Source organism: Oncorhynchus nerka, linkage group LG24 (genome assembly GCF_034236695.1).
Source record: "Oncorhynchus nerka isolate Pitt River linkage group LG24, Oner_Uvic_2.0, whole genome shotgun sequence".
In the NCBI taxonomy this organism is placed as follows: Eukaryota; Metazoa; Chordata; class Actinopteri; order Salmoniformes; family Salmonidae; genus Oncorhynchus; species Oncorhynchus nerka.
This window is the reverse complement of record NC_088419.1, coordinates 99,320,170-99,345,319: the sequence shown is the minus strand read 5'-3', so window position 1 is coordinate 99,345,319 and position 25,150 is coordinate 99,320,170. Positions and strand designations below refer to the sequence as shown.

Below are 25,150 nucleotides of genomic sequence, written 5' to 3'. Positions count from 1 at the left end.
TGGTAGTAGTAGTAGTAGTGTGGTAGTGGTAGTAGTAGTGGTAGTGTGGTGGTGTGGTAGTGGTGGTGTGGTAGTGGTAGTAGTGTGGTAGTGGTAGTAGTGTGGTAGAGGTAGTAGTAGTGGTAGTGTGGTGGTGTGGTAGAGGTAGTAGTGTGGTGGTGTGGTGGTGTGGTAGTGGTAGTAGTGTGGTAGAGGTAGTAGTGTGGTAGTGGTAGTAGTGTGGTAGAGGTAGTGGTGGTGTGGTGGTGTGGTAGAGGTAGTAGTGTGGTGGTGTGGTGGTGTGGTAGAGGTAGTAGTGTGGTGGTAGTGTGGTGGTAGTGTGGTAGTGGTAGTAGTGTGGTGGTAGTGTGGTGGTAGTGTGGTAGTGGTAGTAGTGTGGTAGTAGTGTGGTAGTGGTAGTAGTGTGGTAGAGGTAGTAGTAGTGGTAGTGTGGTGGTGTGGTAGAGGTGGTGGTGTGGTGGTGTGGTAGTGGTAGTAGTGTGGTAGAGGTAGTAGTGTGGTAGTGGTAGTAGTGTGGTAGAGGTAGTAGTAGTGGTGGTGTGGTGGTGTGGTAGAGGTAGTAGTGTGGTGGTGTGGTGGTGTGGTAGTGGTAGTAGTGTGGTGGTAGTGTGGTAGTGGTAGTAGTGTGGTAGTAGTGTGGTGGTAGTGTGGTAGTGGTAGTAGTGTGGTAGTAGTGTGGTGGTGGTGTGGTAGTGGTAGTGTGGTGGTGGTAGTAGTGGTAGTGTGGTGGTGGTAGTAGTGGTAGTGTGGTAGTGGTAGTAGTGGTAGTAGTGTGGTAGTGGTAGTAGTGTGGTAGTGTGGTGGTGTGGTAGTGGTAGTGTGGTAGTAGTAGTGGTAGTGTGGTAGTAGTAGTGGTAGTGTGGTGGTAGTGGTAGTAGTGTGGTGGTAGTGGTAGTAGTGTGGTGGTAGTAGTGTGGTAGTGGTAGTAGTGTGGTGGTAGTGGTAGTAGTGTGGTAGTAGTAGTAGTGTGGTGGTAGTGGTAGTAGTGTGGTGGTAGTGGTAGTAGTGTGGTAGAGGTATATCGGTGTGTGTGTTTATACATTTATAGTGATGTGTATAGTGATGTGTGTGCTAAAATCTTTCCCTCCCTGTGACCTCTAACCTCTTTAAATCCTTCATCACAGTAGAATTGTTTGTGACCTCTAACCTCTTTAATCCCTCATCACCGTAGGAGAAGTGTTTGTGACCTCTAACCTCTTTAATCCCTCATCACCGTAGGAGAAGTGTTTGTGACCTCTAACCTCTTTAATCCCTCATCACCGTAGGAGAAGTGTTTGTGACCTTTAACCTCTATTTAAACCCTTCATCACCGTAGGAGAAGTGTTTGTGACCTCTAACCTCTATTTAAACCCTTCATCACCGTAGGAGAAGTGTTTGTGACCTCTAACCTCTATTTAAACATTTCATCACCATAGGAGACGTGTTTGACCTCTAACCTCTATTTAAACCCTTCATCCCCATAGGAGAAGTGTTTGTGATCTTAAATCTCTATTTAAACCCTTCATCACCGTAGGAGAAGTGTTTGTGACCTCTAACCTCTATTTAAACCCTTCATCACCGTAGGAAGGGTGTTTGTGACCTCTAACCTCTATTTAAACCCTTCATCACCGTAGGAGAAGTGTTTGTGACCTCTAACCTCTATTTAAACCCTTCATCACCGTAGGAGAAGTGATTGTGACCTCTAACCTCTATTTAAACCCTTCATCACCGTAGGAAGGGTGTTTGTGACCTCTAACCTCTATTTAAACCCTTCATCCCCGTAGGAAAAGTGTTTGTGACCTCTAACCTCTATTTAAACCCTTCATCACCATAGGAGAAGTGTTTGTGACACCTAACCTCTATTTAAACCCTTCATCCCCATAGGAGAAGTGTTTGTGACCTCTAACCTCTATTTAAACCCTTCATCACCGTAGTAAGGGTGTTTGTGACCTCTAACCTCTATTTAAACCCTTCATCACCGTAGGAGAAGTGTTTGTGCCCTCTAACCTCTATTTAAACCCTTCATCCCCATAGGAGAAGTGTTTGTGACACCTAACCTCTATTTAAACCCTTCATCCCCATAGGAGAAGTGTTTGTGATCTCTAACCTCTATTTAAACCCTTCATCACCGTAGGAAGGGTGTTTATGACCTCTAACCTCTATTTAAACCCTTCATCCCCATAGGGGAAGTGTTTGTGAACTCTAACCTCTATTTAAACCCTTCATCACCGTAGGAAGGGTCTTTGTGACCTCTAACCTCTATTTAAACCCTTCATCCCCATAGGAGAAGTGTTTGTGACACCTAACCTCTATTTAAACCCTTCATCACCGTAGGAAAAGTGTTTGTGATCTCTAACCTCTATTTAAACCCTTCATCACCGTAGGAAGGGTGTTTGTGACGTACGAAGCCGACAGCGATAAACACGTCAAACAGATCATCAACTTTGTGGCGTTGCTGAGACACAATGGCTTCGATACACACGTAAGCACACACACACACACACACACACACACAAGTAAGCACACACACACACACACAAGTAAGCACACACACACACACACACACACACACACGTAAGCACACACACAAGTAAGCACACACACACACACACACACACACGTAAGCACACACGTAAGCACACACACACACACACACACACAAGTAAACACACACACACGTAAGCACACACACACACACACACACACACAAGTAAGCACACACACACGTAAGCACACACGTAAGCACACACACACACGCACACACACACACACACACGTAAGCACACACGTAAGCACACACACACACACGTAAGCACACACACACACACACACACACACACGTAAGCACACACACACAAGTAAGCACACACACACACACACACACACAAGTAAGCACACACACACGTAAGCACACACGTAAACACACACACACACGTAAGCACACACACACACGTAAGCACACACGTAAGCACACACACACACACACACACACACACGTAAGCACACACGTAAGCACACACACACACACGTAAGCACACACACACACACACACACACGTAAGCACACACACACACACACACAAGTAAGCACACACACACACACACACACACACACAAGTAAGCACACACACACGTAAGCACACACGTAAACACACACACACACGTAAGCACACACGTAAACACACACACACACACACGTAAGCACACACACACACACACGTAAGCACACACGTAAACACACACACACACACGTAAACACACACACACACGTAAGCACACACACACGTAAGCACACACACACGTAAGCACACACACACACACACGTAAGCACACACACACGTAAGCACACACGTAAGCACACACACGTAAGCACACACACACGTAAGCACACACACACGTAAGCACACACACACACACACACATAGGCACACACACAGACACACGTAAGGCTGGATTCTCCTAGTAGAGACAGTGGAAGACCAATGAAGAGCTTTTACTTTTAGGAATTATAACTGACCGAACCCCTTTTATACATACAGTACTAGTCAACAGTTTGGACACACCTACTCATTCTAGGGTTTTTCTTTATTTTTACTATTTTCTTCATAGTAGAATAATAGTGAAGACATCACAACTATGAAATAACAGCTATGGAATCATGTAGTAACCAAAAAAGTGTTAAACAAATCGAAATAGCCTCCAGACTTGCACAGTGGTCTAAGGCATGCAGTGCTAGCTGTGCCACTAGAGATCCTGGTTCGAATCCAGGCTCTGCCGCAGCCGGCCGTGTTTCCTCCGACACATTGGTGCAGCTGGCTTCCGGGTTAAGCGGGCGTTGTGTCAAGAAGCAGTGCCTCTTGGCTGGGTTGGGTTTCAGCTCTTGACCTTCGCCTCTCCTGAGTCCATACAGGAGTTGCAGCGATGGGACAAGACTGTAACTACCAATTGGATACCACAAAATTGGGGAGATTTTTTATTATTTTTATAAATAAATAAAAAATATATAGGAATATATTTGAGATTTTTCAAAGTAGGCTTTGCCCTTGATGACATCTTTGCACAAGAAACACCTAAGATTTTCCTAAAATGAAGTCTGAAAAAAAAGATAAGTTGCACCTTCCTTGAGAGCATTTGAATTCTTGAACACTGTATTTAGCATACAGTTCCCTTGGGGCTGTTCCAGAGAACTAGATCAATGAGAAACTTAATGACAGGGTACAATTTGTGTTTATTATGGATCTGCCTTGGCAGCAGCTACTCTTCCTGGGGTCCAGCAAAATTTAAGGCGACAACAACATACACATTTAGCTTCCTTAATTTAGGGAGTGGGTTCCGCTGTCGGGATCAAATCAGCGGAAATTTCAAGAGCGCCATGTATAGTTTTTGATAAATCTAACTTTCATTAAAACACACATACAATGTACTGAATTATAGCTACACTCGTTGTGAATCTAGCCACCGAGTCAGATTTGTAAAATGCTTTTCGGCGAAAGCATGAGAAGCTATTATCTGATAGCATGCACCCCCAAAGTACTGGAACCTCATCTAAAACGACAGATTTTGCGGTAGCCGGCGCTACCCAAAACGCAGAAATAAAATGTAAAACATTCATTACCTTTGATGAGCTTCTTTCTTGGCACTCCTATATATCCCATAAACATCACAATTGGGTATTTTTCCCGATTAAATCCGTCATTGTATAGCCAAAATGTCATTTTCTGAAGACCGGTCTGATCCAGGAATATTCCCTTTTACAAGACGCAACGTCACTTTTTAAAATGACAAAGGTTGCCTATATACTTTTACAAAACACTTCAAACTACATTTCTAAACCAACTTTAGGTATTAATAAACGTTAATAATCTATACAATTCATCACGGGGCGATCTGTATTCGATAGCAGCTAGTCTTGAAATCAGCGGCCATCTTTTCCATTTTAATAACATCCTGTTGAGAGACTGAAACAGGAAAGGGAAAAACGTCATACAACCAAGGATTAAGTCTGCTCGAAATGCCAGCACTGGCGACATCGTGTGGAAGCTGTAGGCGTTTACAGAACAGCTTCATGTATTTGCAGTCACCTTAAACAATACATTGACTGGCGGATTAATATATTTTTTGTGTTTTTGGAGAACAGTTTTTGGAGGGATTTTTACTCCTAAACACGTTGTGTTATAGCCACAGACACGATTTAACCAGTTTTAGAGACTTCCGAGTGTTTTCTATACACACATACTTATCATTTGCATATACTATATTCCTGGCATGAGTAGCAGGACTTTGAAATGTTGCGCGATTTTTAACAAAAAGCTGCGAAAATTCGCATGATCCTTAAGAGGTTTTAATTAATAAACCTTAAAATCGAGTTATATGTGGCTGTATATGTGGCTGTTAATTTGGGTGTTTGTCAAAGTTAGCTGGCTAACGTAGTACATTTACATTTTAGTCATTCAGCAGACGCTCTTATCCAAAGAGACTTAAAGGAGCAATTAGGTTTGAGTGCCTTGCTCAAGGGTACATGGACAGATTTGTAAAAATCCTAGTTATCTCTGTGATTCAAACCATTTCCTCTGAAGTACTGCACCCCACTAGTCTGCTCTACATCCTGGTGTTTCAGATCGATATGTTTGAGCAGCAGTTCCGGAGCATCAGTAAGATCGACTTCATGGAGCGGTACCTCAGCGAGGTAAAGGACGTCCCTCACTTGTCATTCCAGCTCACCAGCTCTTCTTGTTAACTTAATGATAGTTTGGCTCGACATTCCTGTTCATAGTTAGGGAATAGGGTTAGGGAATAGGGTGCTCTATGTTGGGAATAGGGTTAGGGAATAGGGTGCTCTGTTGGGAATAGGGTTAGGGAATAGGGTTCCTGGGCCCATACGGCTCCTGAGTGGCGCAGCGGTCTAAGGCACTGCATCTCAGTGCTAGAAGCGTCACTACAGACCCTGGTTTGATTCCAGGCTGTATCACAACCGGCCGTGATTGGGAGTCCCATAGGGCGGCGCCCAATTGGCCCAGCGTCGTCCGGGTTAGGGTTTGGCCGGGGTAGGCCATCATTGTAAATAAGAATGAGTTATTTACTGACTTGCCTAGTTAAATAACATTTAAAGATGTAAAAATAATGCACTATGTAGGGAATAGTGTGACATTTGGGATATGTTTATGCTATGACCAAAATCCATGAATGTCAATAGTGAAGTTAGTAACGGGGAAGTGTAAGAGAGACAGACAGGTTAGTAACAGGGAAGTGTAAGAGAGACCGACAGGTTAGTAACAGGGAAGTGTAAGAGAGACAGACAGGTTAGTAACAGGGAAGTGTAAGAGAGACAGACAGGTTAGTAACAGGGAAGTGTAAGAGAGACAGACAGGTTAGTAACAGGGAAGTGTAAGAGAGACCGACAGGTTAGTAACAGGGAAGTGTAAGAGAGACCGACAGGTTAGTAACAGGGAAGTGTAAGAGAGACAGACCGACAGGTTAGTAACAGGGAAGTGTAAGAGAGACAGACCGACAGGTTAGTAACAGGGAAGTGTAAGAGAGACAGACCGACAGGTTAGTAACAGGGAAGTGTAAGAGAGACAGACAGACAGGTTAGTAACAGGGAAGTGTAAGAGAGACAGACCGACAGGTTAGTAACAGGGAAGTGTAAGAGAGACAGACCGACAGGTTAGTAACAGGGAAGTGTAAGAGAGACAGACCGACAGGTTAGTAACAGGGAAGTGTAAGAGAGACAGACCGACAGGTTAGTAACAGGGAAGTGTAAGAGAGACAGACCGACAGGTTAGTAACAGGGAAGTGTAAGAGAGACAGACCGACAGGTTAGTAACAGGGAAGTGTAAGAGAGACAGACCGACAGGTTAGTAACAGGGAAGTGTAAGAGAGACAGACCGACAGGTTAGTAACAGGGAAGTGTAAGAGAGACAGACCGACAGGTTAGTAACAGGGAAGTGTAAGAGAGACAGACCGACAGGTTAGTAACAGGGAAGTGTAAGAGAGACTGACAGGTTAGTAACAGGGAAGTGTAAGAGAGACAGACAGACAGGTTAGTAACAGGGAAGTGTAAGAGAGACAGACAGGTTAGTAACAGGCCAGTGTCAGGGACAGTCAGACAGGTTAGTAACAGGCCAGTGTAAGGGAGGGACAGTCAGACAGGTTAGTAACAGGCCAGTGTAAGGGACAGTCAGACAGACAGGTTAGTAACAGGTCAGTGTAAGGGAGGGACAGTCAGACAGGTTAGTAACAGGCCAGTGTAAGGGACGGACAGTCAGACAGGTTAGTAACAGGCCAGTGTAAGGGACAGTCAGTCAGACAGGTTAGTAACAGGCCAGTGTAAGGGACAGACAGACAGTCAGACAGGTTAGTAACAGGCCAGTGTAAGGGACAGTCAGACAGGTTAGTAACAGGCCAGTGTAAGGGACAGACAGGTTAGTAACAGGGAAGTGTAAGAGACAGACAGGTTAGTAACAGGCCAGTGTAAGGGAGGGACAGTCAGACAGGTTAGTAACAGGCCAGTATAAGGGACAGTCAGACAGGTTAGTAACAGGCCAGTGTAAGGGAGGGACAGTCAGACAGGTTAGTAACAGGCCAGTGTAAGGGACAGTCAGACAGACAGGTTAGTAACAGGCCAGTGTAAGGGAGGGACAGTCAGACAGGTTAGTAACAGGCCAGTGTAAGGGACAGACAGGTTAGTAACAGGGAAGTATAAGAGACAGACAGGTTAGTAACAGGCCAGTGTAAGAGACAGACAGGTTAGTAACAGGCCAGTGTAAGGGAGGGACAGTCAGACAGGTTAGTAACAGGCCAGTGTAAGGGACAGTCAGACAGGTTAGTAACAGGCCAGTAAGGGACAGTCAGACAGGTTAGTAACAGGCCAGTGTAAGGGACAGTCAGACAGGTTAGTAACAGGCCAGTAAGGGACAGTCAGACAGGTTAGTAACAGGCCAGTGTAAGGGACAGTCAGACAGGTTAGTAACAGGCCAGTAAGGGACAGTCAGACAGGTTAGTAACAGGGAAGTGTAAGAGAGACAGACAGGTTAGTAACAGGCCAGTGTCAGGGACAGTCAGACAGGTTAGTAACAGGCCAGTGTAAGGGAGGGACAGTCAGACAGGTTAGTAACAGGCCAGTGTAAGGGACAGACAGTCAGTCAGACAGGTTAGTAACAGGCCAGTGTAAGGGAGGGACAGTCAGACAGGTTAGTAACAGGTCAGTGTAAGGGACAGACAGACAGGTGTCTAACTCCTCCGTGCCTCACTCTTACAGAAGGAATACCTCATTATCATCATCATCAGTCCAAAGTACCATGAGACTGTGACCTCATCACCGGTCAGCTTAGAGAACGACGAGAGGATCCTCAACACAGTCTACATACACAAACAGGTACCTCAACACAGTCAGACCTCAACACGGTCAGACCTCAACACGGTCAGACCTCAACACGGTCAGACCTCAACACTGTCAGACCTCAACACTATCAGACCTCAACACAGTCTACATACACAAACAGGTACCTCAACACAGTCAGACCTCAACACGGTCAGACCTCAACACTGTCAGACCTCAACACTGTCAGACCTCAACACAGTCAGACCTCAACACAGTCAGACCTCAACACAGTCTACATACACAAACAGGTACCTCAACACAGTCAGACCTCAACACGGTCAGACCTCAACACGGTCAGACCTCAACACGGTCAGACCTCAACACTGTCAACATATTGCAGCAAAAACAGTTTACTCCAAACAGAAAAAGCTTTGCAACGAAAACACATTTTTATTGGACAAATTCAGGTAGGTCCCTCCCTGTTTGGTCCTTAGTGAAAACACCCCAGGCCTTCATGTAACCTTTAAACTGAGTCTGTTGCATTTTGGCTACAATGTCTCTGTCCCCTGTCACAAGGGGATTTATGGGTGATTTAAGATGAAATCGTCAACCCTGTTACGGTCAACCCTGTTACGGTCAACCCTGTTACGGTCAGCCCTGTTACGGTCAGCCCTGTTACGGTCAGCCCTGTTACGGTCAACCCTGTTACGGTCAACCCTGTTACGGTCAACCCTGTTACGGTCAACCCTGTTACGGTCAACCATGTTACGGTCAGCCCTGTTACGGTCAACCCTGTTACGGTCAACCCTGTTACGGTCAGCCCTGTTACGGTCAACCCTGTTACGGTCAGCCCTGTTACGGTCAACCCTGTTACGGTCAACCCTGTTACGGTCAACCCTGTTACGGTCAACCCTGTTACGGTCAGCCCTGTTACGGTCAACCCTGTTATGGTCAACCCTGTTACTGTCAACCCTGTTACTGTCAACCCTGTTACGGTCAACCCTGTTACGGTCAGCCCTGTTACAGTCAGCCCTGTTACGGTCAGCCCTGTTACGGTCAGCCCTGTTACGGTCAACCCTGTTACGGTAAACCCTGTTACGGTCAGCCCTGTTACAGTAAACCCTGTTACGGTAAACCCTGTTACGGTCAGCCCTGTTACGGTAAACCCTGTTACGGTCAACCCTGTTACGGTCAACCCTGTTACGGTAAACCCTGTTACGGTCAGCCCTGTTACGGTCAACCCTGTTACGGTCAGCCCTGTTACGATCAACCCTGTTACGTCAGCCCTGTTACGGTCAACCCTGTTACGGTCAGCCCTGTTACGGTCAACCCTGTTACGGTCAACCCTGTTACGGTCAACCCTGTTACGGTCAGCCCTGTTACGTCAGCCCTGTTACGGTCAACCCTGTTACGGTCAACCCTGTTACGGTCAACCCTGTTACTTTATTTGGCACTTAATTGACACTTACTGTAGTCATTTTTTTTCATTTTCTTTTTTCTATAACACACTGTTGACATGTAGATTATGGTGTAATTGAATGTTTTGTCTTGTGTGGTAGGTTTGGTGGCTTTTGACATTCTCATGTAGGTGTCATAACCAGCCATAGAATAATGGTCACAACAGGTGTCACAACAGGTGTGAATATGCCATGACAGTGTCATTAAAACAGCTTATGACATGTTCTGTCATCATGATGTGGCTCTGACCGTGTCATAACGCTGGGTCACATGTTCTGTCATCATGATGTGGCTCTGACCGTGTCATAACGCTGGGTCACATGTTCTGTCATCATGATGTGGCTCTGACCGTGTCATAACGCTGGGTCACATGTTCTGTGTGTTTGTGCTGCAGCTGCAGAATGAGTTCATTCAGAACGGCAGTAAGAACTTCCGGTTCATCCCTATCCTGTTCCCTGGGGCTAGAAAGGTAAAATATATACATCTGTCTCTCTGCTGCTGTAGCTGCTTTATAGTCAACACAACATTACACTGCTGGCAATTTTTTTAATCATGACAAGTTAGCTAGCATCGGTGACATGCCCGTGATACAGGTGCCCAGTAGGGAGCATGTTGATGGCCACATGCCCTTGATACAGGTGCCCAGTAGGGAGCATGTTGATGGTGCACAGGTCGCCGGCTTATCGACTCATTGTGAATCCCAAACAGCTACGTAAAACGGTCTTGAGTGACAACAAATGAGCTGATTCGCTTTCCCATACCTTTCAACACACTCAGCTACCCATACTCAAGTCGTCATATTGTCCTGCAGCTACCCATACTCCAGTCACCATACTGGGGGACAGCTACCCATACTCCAGTCACCATACTGGGGGACAGCTACCCATACTCCAGTCACCATACTGGGGGACAGCTACCCATACTCCAGTCACCAAACTGGGGGACAGCTACCCATACTCCAGTCACCATACTGGGGGACAGCTACCCATACTCCAGTCACCATATTGTCCTGCAGCTACCCATACTCCAGTCACCAAACTGGGGGACAGCTACCCATACTCCAGTCACCAAACTGGGGGACAGCTACCCATACTCCAGTCACCATATTGTCCTGCAGCTACCCATACTCCAGTCACCAAACTGGGGGACAGCTACCCATACTCCAGTCACCAAACTGGGGGACAGCTACCCATACTCCAGTCACCATACTGGGGGACAGCTACCCATACTCCAGTCACCATACTGGGGGACAGCTACACATACTCCAGTCACCATATTGTCCTGCAGCTACCCATACTCCAGTCACCATACTGGGGGACAGCTACCCATACTCCAGTCACCATACTGGGGGACAGCTACCCATACTCCAGTCACCATACTGGGGGACAGCTACACATACTCCAGTCACCATATTGTCCTGCAGCTACCCATACTCCAGTCACCATATTTGGCTGCAGCTACCCATACTCCAGTCACCATACTGGGGGACAGCTACCCATACTCCAGTCACCAAACTGGGGGACAGCTACCCATACTCCAGTCACCATACTGGGGGACAGCTACCCATACTCCAGTCACCAAACTGGGGGACAGCTACCCATACTCCAGTCACCATACTGGGGGACAGCTACCCATACTCCAGTCACCATATTGTCCTGCAGCTACCCATACTCCATTCACCATACTGGGCTGCAGCTACCCATACTCCAGTCACCATACTGGGCTGCAGCTACCCATACTCCAGTCACCATATTGGGGCTGCAGCTACCCATACTCCAGTCACCATATTGGCCTGCAGCTACCCATACTCCAGTCACCATACTGGGGGACAGCTACCCATACTCCAGTCACCATATTGGGGCTGCAGCTACCCATACTCCAGTCACCATATTGTCCTGCAGCTACCCATACTCCAGTCACCATATTGTCCTGCAGCTACCCATACTCCAGTCACCATATTGGGGGACAGCTACCCATACTCCAGTCACCATATTGTCCTGCAGCTACCCATACTCCAGTCACCATATTGGGGGACAGCTACCCATACTCCAGTCACCATATTGGGGGACAGCTACCCATACTCCAGTCACCATACTGGGGGACAGCTACCCATACTCCAGTCACCATACTGGGGGACAGCTACCCATACTCAAGTCACCATATTGTCCTGCAGCTACCCATACTCCAGTCACCATATTGGGGGACAGCTACCCATACTCCAGTCACCATATTGGGGGACAGCTACCCATACTCCAGTCACCATACTGGGGGACAGCTACCCATACTCAAGTCACCATATTGGCCTGCAGCTACCCATACTCCATTCACCATACTGGGGGACAGCTACCCATACTCCAGTCACCATACTGGGGGACAGCTACCCATACTCCAGTCATCATATTGTTCTGCAGCTACCCATACTCCAGTCACCATATTGTCCTGCAGCTACCCATACTCCAGTCACCATACTGGGGGACAGCTACCCATACTCCAGTCACCATACTGGGGGACAGCTACCCATACTCCAGTCATCATACTGGGGGACAGCTACCCATACTCCAGTCACCATATTGTCCTGCAGCTACCCATACTCCAGTCACCATATTGTCCTGCAGCTACCCATACTCCAGTCACCATATTGTCCTGCAGCTACCCATATTCCAGTCACCATACTGGGGGACAGCTACCCATACTCCAGTCACCATACTGGGGGACAGCTACCCATACTCCAGTCACCATATTGTCCTGCAGCTACCCATACTCCAGTCACCATATTGTCCTGCAGCTACCCATACTCCAGTCACCATATTGTCCTGCAGCTACCCATACTCCAGTCACCATATTGTCCTGCAGCTACCCATACTCCAGTCACCATATTGGGGGCAGCTACCCATACTCCAGTCACCATACTGGGGGACAGCTACCCATACTCCAGTCACCATATTGGCCTGCAGCTACCCATACTCCAGTCACCATATTGTCCTGCAGCTACCCATACTCCAGTCACCATATTGGCCTGCAGCTACCCATACTCCAGTCACCATATTGTCCTGCAGCTACCCATACTCCAGTCACCATACTGGGGGACAGCTACCCATACTCCAGTCACCATATTGTCCTGCAGCTACCCATACTCCAGTCACCATACTGGGGGACAGCTACCCATACTCCAGTCACCATATTGGGGGACAGCTACCCATACTCCAGTCACCATATTGGGGGACAGCTACCCATACTCCAGTCACCAAACTGGGGGACAGCTACCCATACTCCAGTCACCATATTGTCCTGCAGCTACCCATACTCCAGTCACCATACTGGGGGACAGCTACCCATACTCCAGTCACCATATTGGGGGACAGCTACCCATACTCCAGTCACCATACTGGGGGACAGCTACCCATACTCCAGTCACCATATTGGGGGCAGCTACCCATACTCCAGTCACCATACTGGGGGACAGCTACCCATACTCCAGTCACCATGGGGACAGCTACCCATACTCCAGTCACCATATTGTCCTGCAGCTACCCATACTCCATTCACCATACTGGGGGACAGCTACCCATACTCCAGTCACCATATTGTCCTGCAGCTACCCATACTCCAGTCACCATACTGGGCTGCAGCTACCCATACTCCAGTCACCATATTGGGGCTGCAGCTACCCATACTCCAGTCACCATATTGGCCTGCAGCTACCCATACTCCAGTCACCATACTGGGGGACAGCTACCCATACTCCAGTCACCAAACTGGGGGACAGCTACCCATACTCCAGTCACCATACTGGGGGACAGCTACCCCAGTCACCATATGGGGGTCTACCCATACTCCAGTCACCATACTGGGGGACAGCTACCCATACTCCAGTCACCATACTGGGGGACAGCTACCCATACTCCAGTCACCATATTGTCCTGCAGCTACCCATACTCCAGTCACCATACTGGGGGACAGCTACCCATACTCCAGTCACCATATTGTCCTGCAGCTACCCATACTCCAGTCACCATACTGGGGGACAGCTACCCATACTCCAGTCACCATACTGGGGGACAGCTACCCATACTCCAGTCACCATATTGGGCTGCAGCTACCCATACTCCAGTCACCATATTGGCCTGCAGCTACCCATACTCCAGTCACCATACTGGGGGACAGCTACCCATACTCCAGTCACCATATTGGGCTGCAGCTACCCATACTCCAGTCACCATATTGTCCTGCAGCTACCCATACTCCAGTCACCATATTGTCCTGCAGCTACCCATACTCCAGTCACCATACTGGGGGACAGCTACCCATACTCCAGTCACCATACTGGGGGACAGCTACCCATACTCCAGTCACCATACTGGGGGACAGCTACCCATACTCCAGTCACCATACTCTGGGGGACAGCTACCCATACTCACCATATTGTCCTGCAGCTACCCATACTCCAGTCACCATACTGGGGGACAGCTACCCATACTCCAGTCACCATATTGGGGGCAGCTACCCATACTCCAGTCACCATACTGGGGACAGCTACCCATACTCCAGTCACCATATTGTCCTGCAGCTACCCATACTCCAGTCACCATATTGTCCTGCAGCTACCCATACTCCAGTCACATACTGGGGGACAGCTACCCATACTCCAGTCACCATACTGGGGGACAGCTACCCATACTCCAGTCACCATATTGTCCTGCAGCTACCCATACTCCAGTCACCATATTGTCCTGCAGCTACCCATACTCCAGTCACCATATTGGGGCAGCTACCCATACTCCAGTCACCATACTGGGGGACAGCTACCCATACTCCAGTCACCATACTGGGGGACAGCTACCCATACTCCAGTCACCATATTGTCCTGCAGCTACCCATACTCCAGTCACCATACTGGGGGACAGCTACCCATACTCCAGTCACCATACTGGGGGACAGCTACCCATACTCCAGTCACCATACTGGGGGACAGCTACCCATACTCCAGTCACCATATTGTCCTGCAGCTACCCATACTCCAGTCACCATATTGTCCTGCAGCTACCCATACTCCAGTCACCATACTGGGGGTCACCATATTGGGACAGCTACCCATACTCCAGTCACCATACTGGGGCAGGATTGTCCTGCAGCTACCCATACTCCAGTCACCATACTGGGGACAGCTACCCATACTCCAGTCACCATATTGGGGGACAGCTACCCATACTCCAGTCACCATATGGGGGACAGTCCTGCAGCTACCCATACTCCAGTCACCATATTGTCCTGCAGCTACCCATACTCCAGTCACCATACTGGGGGACAGCTACCCATACTCCAGTCACCATATTGTCCTGCAGCTACCCATACTCCAGTCACCATATTGTCCTGCAGCTACCCATACTCCAGTCACCATATTGTCCTGCAGCTACCCATACTCCAGTCACCATACTGGGGGACAGCTACCCATACTCCAGTCACCATACTGGGGACAGCTACCCATACTCCAGTCACCATACTGGGGACAGCTACCCATACTCCAGTCACCATACTGGGGGACAGCTACCCATACTCCAGTCACCATATTGGGGACAGCTACCCATACTCCAGTCACCATACTGGGGGACAGCTACCCATACTCCAGTCACCATATTGTCCTGCAGCTACCCATACTCCAGTCACCATATTGTCCTGCAGCTACCCATACTCCAGTCACCATACTGGGGGACAGCTACCCATACTCCAGTCACCATATTGTCCTGCAGCTACCCATACTCCAGTCACCATATTGTCCTGCAGCTACCCATACTCCAGTCACCATACTGGGGGACAGCTACCCATACTCCAGTCACCATATTGTCCTGCAGCTACCCATACTCCAGTCACCATACTGGGGGACAGCTACCCATACTCCAGTCACCATATTGTCCTGCAGCTACCCATACTCCAGTCACCACTGGGGACAGCTACCCATACTCCAGTCACCATATTGTCCTGCAGCTACCCATACTCCAGTCACCATATTGTCCTGCAGCTACCCATACTCCAGTCACCATATTGTCCTGCAGCTACCCATACTCCAGTCACCATACTGGGGGACAGCTACCCATACTCCAGTCACCATACTGGGGGACAGCTACCCATACTCCAGTCACCATATTGTCCTGCAGCTACCCATACTCCAGTCACCACTGGGACAGCTACCCATACTCCAGATTGTCCTGCAGCTACCCATACTCCAGTCACCATACTGGGGACAGCTACCCATACTCCAGCTACCCATACTCCAGTCACCATACTGGGGACAGCTACCCATACTCCAGTCACCATATTGTCCTGCAGCTACCCATACTCCAGTCACCATATTGTCCTGCAGCTACCCATACTCCAGTCACCATACTGGGGGACAGCTACCCATACTCCAGTCACCATACTGGGGGACAGCTACCCATACTCCAGTCACCATATGGTCCTGCAGCTACCCATACTCCAGTCACCATATTGTCCTGCAGCTACCCATACTCCAGTCACCATATTGTCCTGCAGCTACCCATACTCCAGTCACCTGGGGGACAGCTACCCATACTCCAGTCACCATACTGGGGGACAGCTACCCATACTCCAGTCACCATATTGTCCTGCAGCTACCCATACTCCAGTCACCATACAGCTACCCATACTCCAGTCACCATATTGGGGGACAGCTACCCATACTCCAGTCACCATATTGGGGGACAGCTACCCATACTCCAGTCACCATATTGGGCAGCTACCCATACTCCAGACAGCTACCCATACTCCAGTCACCATACTGGGGGACAGCTACCCATACTCCAGTCACCATATTGTCCTGCAGCTACCCATACTCCAGTCACCATACTGGGGGACAGCTACCCAGCTACATACCAGTCACCATACTGGGGGACAGCTACCCATACTCCAGTCACCATTGTCCTGCAGCTACCCATACTCCAGTCACCATATTGTCCTGACAGCTACCCATACTCCAGTCACCATACTGGGGACAGCTACCCATACTCCAGTCACCATACTGGGGGACAGCTACCCATACTCCAGTCACCATATTGTCCTGCAGCTACCCATACTCCAGTCACCATATTGTCCTGCAGCTACCCATACTCCAGTCACCATACTGGGGGACAGCTACCCATACTCCAGTCACCATACTCCAGGACAGGCATACAGCTACCCATACTCCAGTCACCATATTGTCCTGCAGCTACCCATACTCCAGTCACCATACTGGGGACAGCTACCCATACTCCAGTCACCATATTGTCCTGCAGCTACCCATACTCCAGTCACCATATTGTCCTGCAGCTACCCATACTCCAGTCACCATATTGTCCTGCAGCTACCCATACTCCAGTCACAGTCACCATACTGGGGGACAGCTACCCATACTCCAGTCACCATACTGGGGACAGCTACCCATACTCCAGTCACCATACTGGGGACAGCTACCCATACTCCAGTCACCATACCTGGGGGACAGCTACCCATACCCAGTATTGTCCTGCAGCTACCCATACTCCAGTCACCATATTGGGGACAGCTACCCATACTCCAGTCACCATATTGTCCTGCAGCTACCCATACTCCAGTCACCATATTGTCCTGCAGCTACCCATACTCCAGTCACCATATTGGGGGACAGCTACCCATACTCCAGTCACCATACTGGGGGACAGCTACCCATACTCCAGTCACCATATTGTCCTGCAGCTACCCATACTCCAGTCACCATATTGTCCTGCAGCTACCCATACTCCAGTCACCATATTGTCCTGCAGCTACCCATACTCCAGTCACCATATTGTCCTGCAGCTACCCATACTCCAGTCACCATACTGGGGGACAGCTACCCATACTCCAGTCACCATACTGGGGGACAGCTACCCATACTCCAGTCACCATATTGTCCTGCAGCTACCCATACTCCAGTCACCATATTGGGGGCAGCTACCCATACTCCAGTCACCATATTGTCCTGCAGCTACCCATACTCCAGTCACCATATTGGGGGACAGCTACCCATACTCCAGTCACCATACTGGGGGACAGCTACCCATACTCCAGTCACCATATTGTCCTGCATACTCCAGTCACCATATTGTCCTGCAGCTACCCATACTCCAGTCACCATACTGGGGGACAGCTACCCATACTCCAGTCACCATACTGGGGACAGCTACCCATACTCCAGTCACCATATTGTCCTGCAGCTACCCATACTCCAGTCACCATATTGGGACAGCTACCCATACTCCAGTCACCATATTGTCCTGCAGCTACCCATACTCCAGTCACCATATTGTCCTGCAGCTACCCATACTCCAGTCACCATATTGGGGACAGCTACCCATACTCCAGTCACCATATTGTCCTGCAGCTACCCATACTCCAGTCACCATACTGGGGGACAGCTACCCATACTCCAGTCACCATATTGTCCTGCAGCTACCCATACTCCAGTCACCATATTGGGGGCAGCTACCCATACTCCAGTCACCATACTGGGGGACAGCTACCCATACTCCAGTCACCATACTGGGGGACAGCTACCCATACTCCAGTCACCATACTGGGGGACAGCTACCCATACTCCAGTCACCATATTGTCCTGCAGCTACCCATACTCCAGTCACCATATTGGGGGACAGCTACCCATACTCCAGTCACCATACTGGGGGACAGCTACCCATACTCCAGTCACCATATTGTCCTGCAGCTACCCATACTCCAGTCACCATATTGTCCTGCAGCTACCCATACTCCAGTCACCATACTGGGGGACAGCTACCCATACTCCAGTCACCATATTGTCCTGCAGCTACCCATACTCCAGTCACCATACTGGGGGACAGCTACCCATACTCCAGTCACCATATTGGGGACAGCTACCCATACTCCAGTCACCATACTGGGGACAGCTACCCATACTCCAGTCACCATATTGTCCTGCAGCTACCCATACTCCAGTCACCATATTGGGGCAGCTACCCATACTCCAGTCACCATATTGGGGACAGCTACCCATACTCCAGTCACCATACTGGGGACAGCTACCCATACTCCAGTCACCATACTGGGGGACAGCTACCCATACTCCAGTCACCATATTGTCCTGCAGCTACCCATACTCCAGTCACCATATTGTCCTGGGGGACAGCTACCCATACTCCAGTCACCATATTGGGGGACAGCTACCCATACTCCAGTCACCATACTGGGGACAGCTACCCATACTCCAGTCACCATTGTCCTGCAGCTACCCATACTCCAGTCACCATACTTGTCCTGCAGCTACCCATACTCCAGTCACCATACTGGGGACAGCTACCCATACTCCAGTCACCATATTGTCCTGCAGCTACCCATACTCCAGTCACCATACTGGGGGACAGCTACCCATTCCAGTCACCATACTGGGGGACAGCTACCCATACTCCAGTCACCATACTGGGGGACAGCTACCCATACTCCAGTCACCATATTGTCCTGCAGCTACCCATACTCCAGTCACCATATTGGGGGCAGCTACCCATACTCCAGTCACCATACTGGGGGACAGCTACCCATACTCCAGTCACCATACTGGGGGACAGCTACCCATACTCCAGTCACCATATTGGGGCAGCTACCCATACTCCAGTCACCATATTGTCCTGCAGCTACCCATACTCCAGTCACCATATTGTCCTGCAGCTACCCATACTCCAGTCACCATATTGGGGACAGCTACCCATACTCCAGTCACCATACTGGGGGACAGCTACCCATACTCCAGTCACCATATTGTCCTGACAGCTACCCATACTCCAGTCACCATATTGTCCTGCAGCTACCCATACTCCAGTCACCATACTGGGGGACAGCTACCCATACTCCAGTCACCATACTGGGGGACAGCTACCCATACTCCAGTCACCATATTGGGGGACAGCTACCCATACTCCAGTCACCATATTGGGGGACAGCTACCCATACTCCAGTCACCATACTGGGGACAGCTACCCATACTCCAGTCACCATATTGTCCTGGGGGACAGCTACCCATACTCCAGTCACCATATTGGGGACAGCAGTCACCATACTGGGGGACAGCTACCCATACTCCAGTCACCATACTTGGGGACAGCTACCCATACTCCAGTCACCATATTGTCCTGCAGCTACCCATACTCCAGTCACCATATTGGGGGACAGCTACCCATACTCCAGTCACCATACTGGGGGACAGCTACACATACTCCAGTCACCATATTGTCCTGCAGCTACCCATACTCCAGTCACCATATTGTCCTGACAGCTACCCATACTCCAGTCACCATACTGGGGGACAGCTACCCATACTCCAGTCACCAGTCACAGCACCCATACTCCAGTCACCATACTGGGGGACAGCTACCCATACTCCAGTCACCATATTGTCCTGCAGCTACCCATACTCCAGTCAGTCACCATACTGGGGACAGCTACCCATACTCCAGTCACCATACTGGGGACAGCTACCCATACTCCAGTCACCATACTGTCCTGCAGCTACCCATACTCCAGTCACCATATTGTCCTGCAGCTACCCATACTCCAGTCACCATATTGGGGCTACCCATACTCCAGCTACCCATACTCCAGTCACCATACTGGGGGACAGCTACCCATACTCCAGTCACCACTGGGGGACAGCTACCCATACTCCAGTCACCATATTGTCCTGCAGCTACCCATACTCCAGTCACCATATTGTCCTGCAGCTACCCATACTCCAGTCACCATGTCCTGGGGGACAGCTACCCATACTCCAGTCACCATACTGGGGGACAGCTACCCATACTCCAGTCACCATACTGGGGACAGCTACCCATACTCCAGTCATACTGGGGGACAGCTATGGGGGACAGCTGGGGGACAGCTACCCATACTCCAGTCACCATATTGTCCTGCAGCTACCCATACTCCAGTCACCATATTGGGGCAGCTACCCATACTCCAGTCACCAGCTGTCCTGCAGCTACCCATACTCCAGTCACCATACTGGGGGACAGCTACCCATACTCCAGTCACCATACTGGGGGACAGCTACCCATACTCCAGTCACCATATGGGGGCAGCTACCCATACTCCAGTCACCATACTGGGGACAGCTACCCATACTCCAGTCACCATATTGTCCTGCAGCTACCCATACTCCAGTCACCATACTGGGGGACAGCTACCCATACTCCAGTCACCATATTGGGACAGCTAGTCCAGTCACCATATTGTCCTGCAGCTACCCATACTCCAGTCACCCTGGGGGACAGCTACCCATACTCCAGTCACCATATTGGGGGACAGCTACCCATACTCCAGTCACCATATTGGGGGACAGCTACCCATACTCCAGTCACCATACTGGGGCAGCTACCCATACTCCAGTCGCCATATTGTCCTGCAGCTACCCATACTCCAGTCACCATATTGTCCTGCAGCTACACATACTCCAGTCACCATATTGTCCTGCAGCTACCCATACTCCAGTCACCATATTGGGGGACAGCTACCCATACTCCAGTCACCATACTGGGGGACAGCTACCCATACTCCAGTCACCATACTGGGGGACAGCTACCCATACTCCAGTCACCATATTGTCCTGCAGCTACCCATACTCAAGTCACCATATTGTCCTGCAGCTACACATACTCCAGTCACCATACTGGGGGACAGCTACCCATACTCCAGTCACCATACTGGGGACAGCTACCCATACTCCAGTCACCATATTGGGGCAGCTACCCAGCTCCAGTCACCATTGTCCTGCAGCTACCCATACTCCAGTCACCATACTGGGGGACAGCTACCCATACTCCAGTCACCATATTGGGGCAGCTACCCATACTCCAGTCACCATATTGGGGACAGCTACCCATACTCCAGTCACCATACTGGGGGACAGCTACCCATACTCCAGTCACCATATTGTCCTGCAGCTACCCATACTCCAGTCACCATATTGTCCTGCAGCTACCCATACTCCAGTCACCATATTGTCCTGCAGCTACCCATACTCCAGTCACCATACTGGGGACAGCTACCCATACTCCAGTCACCATATTGTCCTGCAGCTACCCATACTCCAGTCACCATATTGTCCTGCAGCTACCCATACTCCAGTCACCATACTGGGGACAGCTACCCATACTCCAGTCACCATACTGGGGGACAGCTACCCATACTCCAGTCACCATATTGTCCTGCAGCTACCCATACTCCAGTCACCATACTGGGGGACAGCTACCCATACTCCAGTCACCATATTGGGGCAGCTACCCATACTCCAGTCACCATACTGGGGGACAGCTACCCATACTCCAGTCACCATATTGTCCTGCAGCTACCCATACTCCAGTCACCATATTGTCCTGCAGCTACCCATACTCCAGTCACCTACTGGGGACAGCTACCCATACTCCAGTCACCATATTGTCCTGGGGGCAGCTACCCATACTCCAGTCACCATATTGGGGACAGCTACCCATACTCCAGTCACCATATTGGGGACAGCTACCCATACTCCAGTCACCATATTGTCCTGCAGCTACCCATACTCCAGTCACCATACTGGGGGACAGCTACCCATACTCCAGTCACCATACTGGGGGACAGCTACCCATCACTCCAGTCACCATCGTCATATTGTCCTGCAGCTACCCATACTCCAGTCACCATATTGTCCTGCAGCTACCCATACTCCAGTCACCCAGCTACCCACTGGGGGACAGCTACCCATACTCCAGTCACCATATTGTGGGGACAGCTACCCATACTCCAGTCACCATATTGTCCTGGGGACAGCTACCCATACTCCAGTCACAGCTACCCATACTGTCCTGCAGCTACCCATACTCCAGTCACCATATTGTCCTGCAGCTACCCATACTCCAGTCACCATATTGGGTCCTGCAGCTACCCATACTCCAGTCACCCAGCTACCCATACTCCAGTCACCATATTGTCCTGCAGCTACCCATACTCCAGTCACCATATTGTCCTGCAGCTACCCATACTCCAGTCACCATACTGGGGGACAGCTACCCATACTCCAGTCACCATATTGGGGACAGCTACCCATACTCCAGTCACCATACTGGGTCCTGCAGCTACCCATACTCCAGTCACCATACTGGGGGACAGCTACCCATACTCCAGTCACCATATTGGGGGACAGCTACCCATACTCCAGTCACCATACTGGGGACAGCTACCCACAGTCACCATACTGGGGGACAGTCACTCCAGTCATTGGGGGACAGCTACCCATACTCCAGTCACCATATTGTCCTGCAGCTACCCATACTCCAGTCACCATATTGGGGGACAGCTACCCATACTCCAGTCACCATATTGTCCTGGGGGACAGCTACCCATACTCCAGTCACCATATTGGGGGCAGCTACCCATACTCCAGTCACCATATTGTCCTGCAGCTACCCATACTCCAGTCACCATATTGTCCTGCAGCTACCCATACTCCAGTCACCATATTTGGCTGCAGCTACCCATACTCCAGTCACCATACTGGGGGACAGCTACCCATACTCCAGTCACCATACTGGGGGACAGCTACCCATACTCCAGTCACCATATTGTCCTGCAGCTACCCATACTCCAGTCACCATACTGGGGGACAGCTACCCATACTCCAGTCACCATATTGGGGGACAGCTACCCATACTCCAGTCACCATATTGGGGGACAGCTACCCATACTCCAGTCACCATACTGGGGGACAGCTACCCATACTCCAGTCACCATATTGTCCTGCAGCTACCCATACTCCAGTCACCATATTGTCCTGCAGCTACCCATACTCCAGTCACCATACTGGGGGACAGCTACCCATACTCCAGTCACCATACTGGGGGACAGCTACCCATACTCCAGTCACCATATTGTCCTGCAGTCAGTCACCATATTGTCCTGCAGCTACCCATACTCCAGTCACCATACTGGGGGACAGCTACCCATACTCCAGTCACCATATTGTCCTGCAGCTACCCATACTCCAGTCACCATATTGTCCTGCAGCTACCCATACTCCAGTCACCATATTGTCCTGCAGCTACCCATACTCCAGTCACCATATTGGGGACAGCTACCCATACTCCAGTCACCATACTGGGGGACTGCAGCTACCCATACTCCAGTCACCATACTGGGGACAGCTACCCATACTCCAGTCACCAGCTATACTCCAGTCACCATACTGGGGGACAGCTACCCATACTCCAGTCACCATACTGGGGACAGCTACCCATACTCCAGTCACCATGACATACTGTCCATATTGGGGGACAGCTACCCATACTCCAGTCACCATGTCTGGGGGACAGCTACCCATACTCCAGTCACCATATTGGGGGCAGCTACCCATACTCCAGTCACCATATTGTCCTGCAGCTACCCATACTCCAGTCACCATACTGGGGGACAGCTACCCATACTCCAGTCACCATATTGTCCTGCAGCTACCCATACTCCAGTCACCATACTGGGGGACAGCTACCCATACTCCAGTCACCATACTGGGGGACAGCTACCCATACTCCAGTCACCATATTGTCCTGCAGCTACCCATACTCCAGTCACCATATTGTCCTGCAGCTACCCATACTCCAGTCACCATACTGGGGGACAGCTACCCATACTCCAGTCACCATATTGTCCTGCAGCTACTCCAGTCACCATATTGTCCTGCAGCTACCCATACTCCAGTCACCATACTGGGGGACAGCTACCCATACTCCAGTCACCATACTGGGGGACAGCTACCCATACTCCAGTCACCATATTGTCCTGCAGCTACCCATACTCCAGTCACCATACTGGGGGACAGCTACCCATACTCCAGTCACCATATTGTCCTGCAGCTACCCATACTCCAGTCACCATACTGGGGGACAGCTACCCATACTCCAGTCACCATATTGTCCTGCAGCTACCCATACTCCAGTCACCATATTGTCCTGCAGCTACCCATACTCCAGTCACCATACTGGGGACAGCTACCCATACTCCAGATTGTCCTGCAGCTACCCATACTCCAGTCACCATACTGGGGGACAGCTACCCATACTCCAGTCACCATACTGGGGGACAGCTACCCATACTCCAGTCACCATACTGGGGGACAGCTACCCATACTCCAGTCACCATATTGTCCTGCAGCTACCCATACTCCAGTCACCATATTGGGCAGCAGTCACCATACTGGGGGACAGCTACCCATACTCCAGTCACCATACTGGGGGACAGCTACCCATACTCCAGTCACCATATTGGGGGACAGCTACCCATACTCCAGTCACCATATTGTCCTGCAGCTACCCATACTCCAGTCACCATA

At 50.0% G+C, this 25,150-nt stretch overlaps 1 protein-coding gene across 7 annotated transcripts in view; it reads left to right on the top strand.

The window, feature by feature from the left end:
• traf3ip2l (TRAF3 interacting protein 2-like) overlaps positions 1-25,150 on the top strand; it is a 108,986-nt gene that overhangs the window by 43,631 nt on the left and 40,205 nt on the right. For 6 of the 7 annotated variants that reach the window (XM_065009392.1, XM_065009389.1, XM_065009391.1 and 3 more), the window contains exons 6-9: positions 2,364-2,461; positions 5,596-5,664; positions 8,236-8,352; positions 10,151-10,225. In XM_065009392.1, coding sequence (XP_064865464.1) covers positions 2,364-2,461; positions 5,596-5,664; positions 8,236-8,352; positions 10,151-10,225 — 359 coding nt within the window. The remainder of the gene's footprint in view (positions 1-2,363; positions 2,462-5,595; positions 5,665-8,235; positions 8,353-10,150; positions 10,226-25,150) is intronic. The other variant, XM_065009393.1, reaches the window with a different exon arrangement.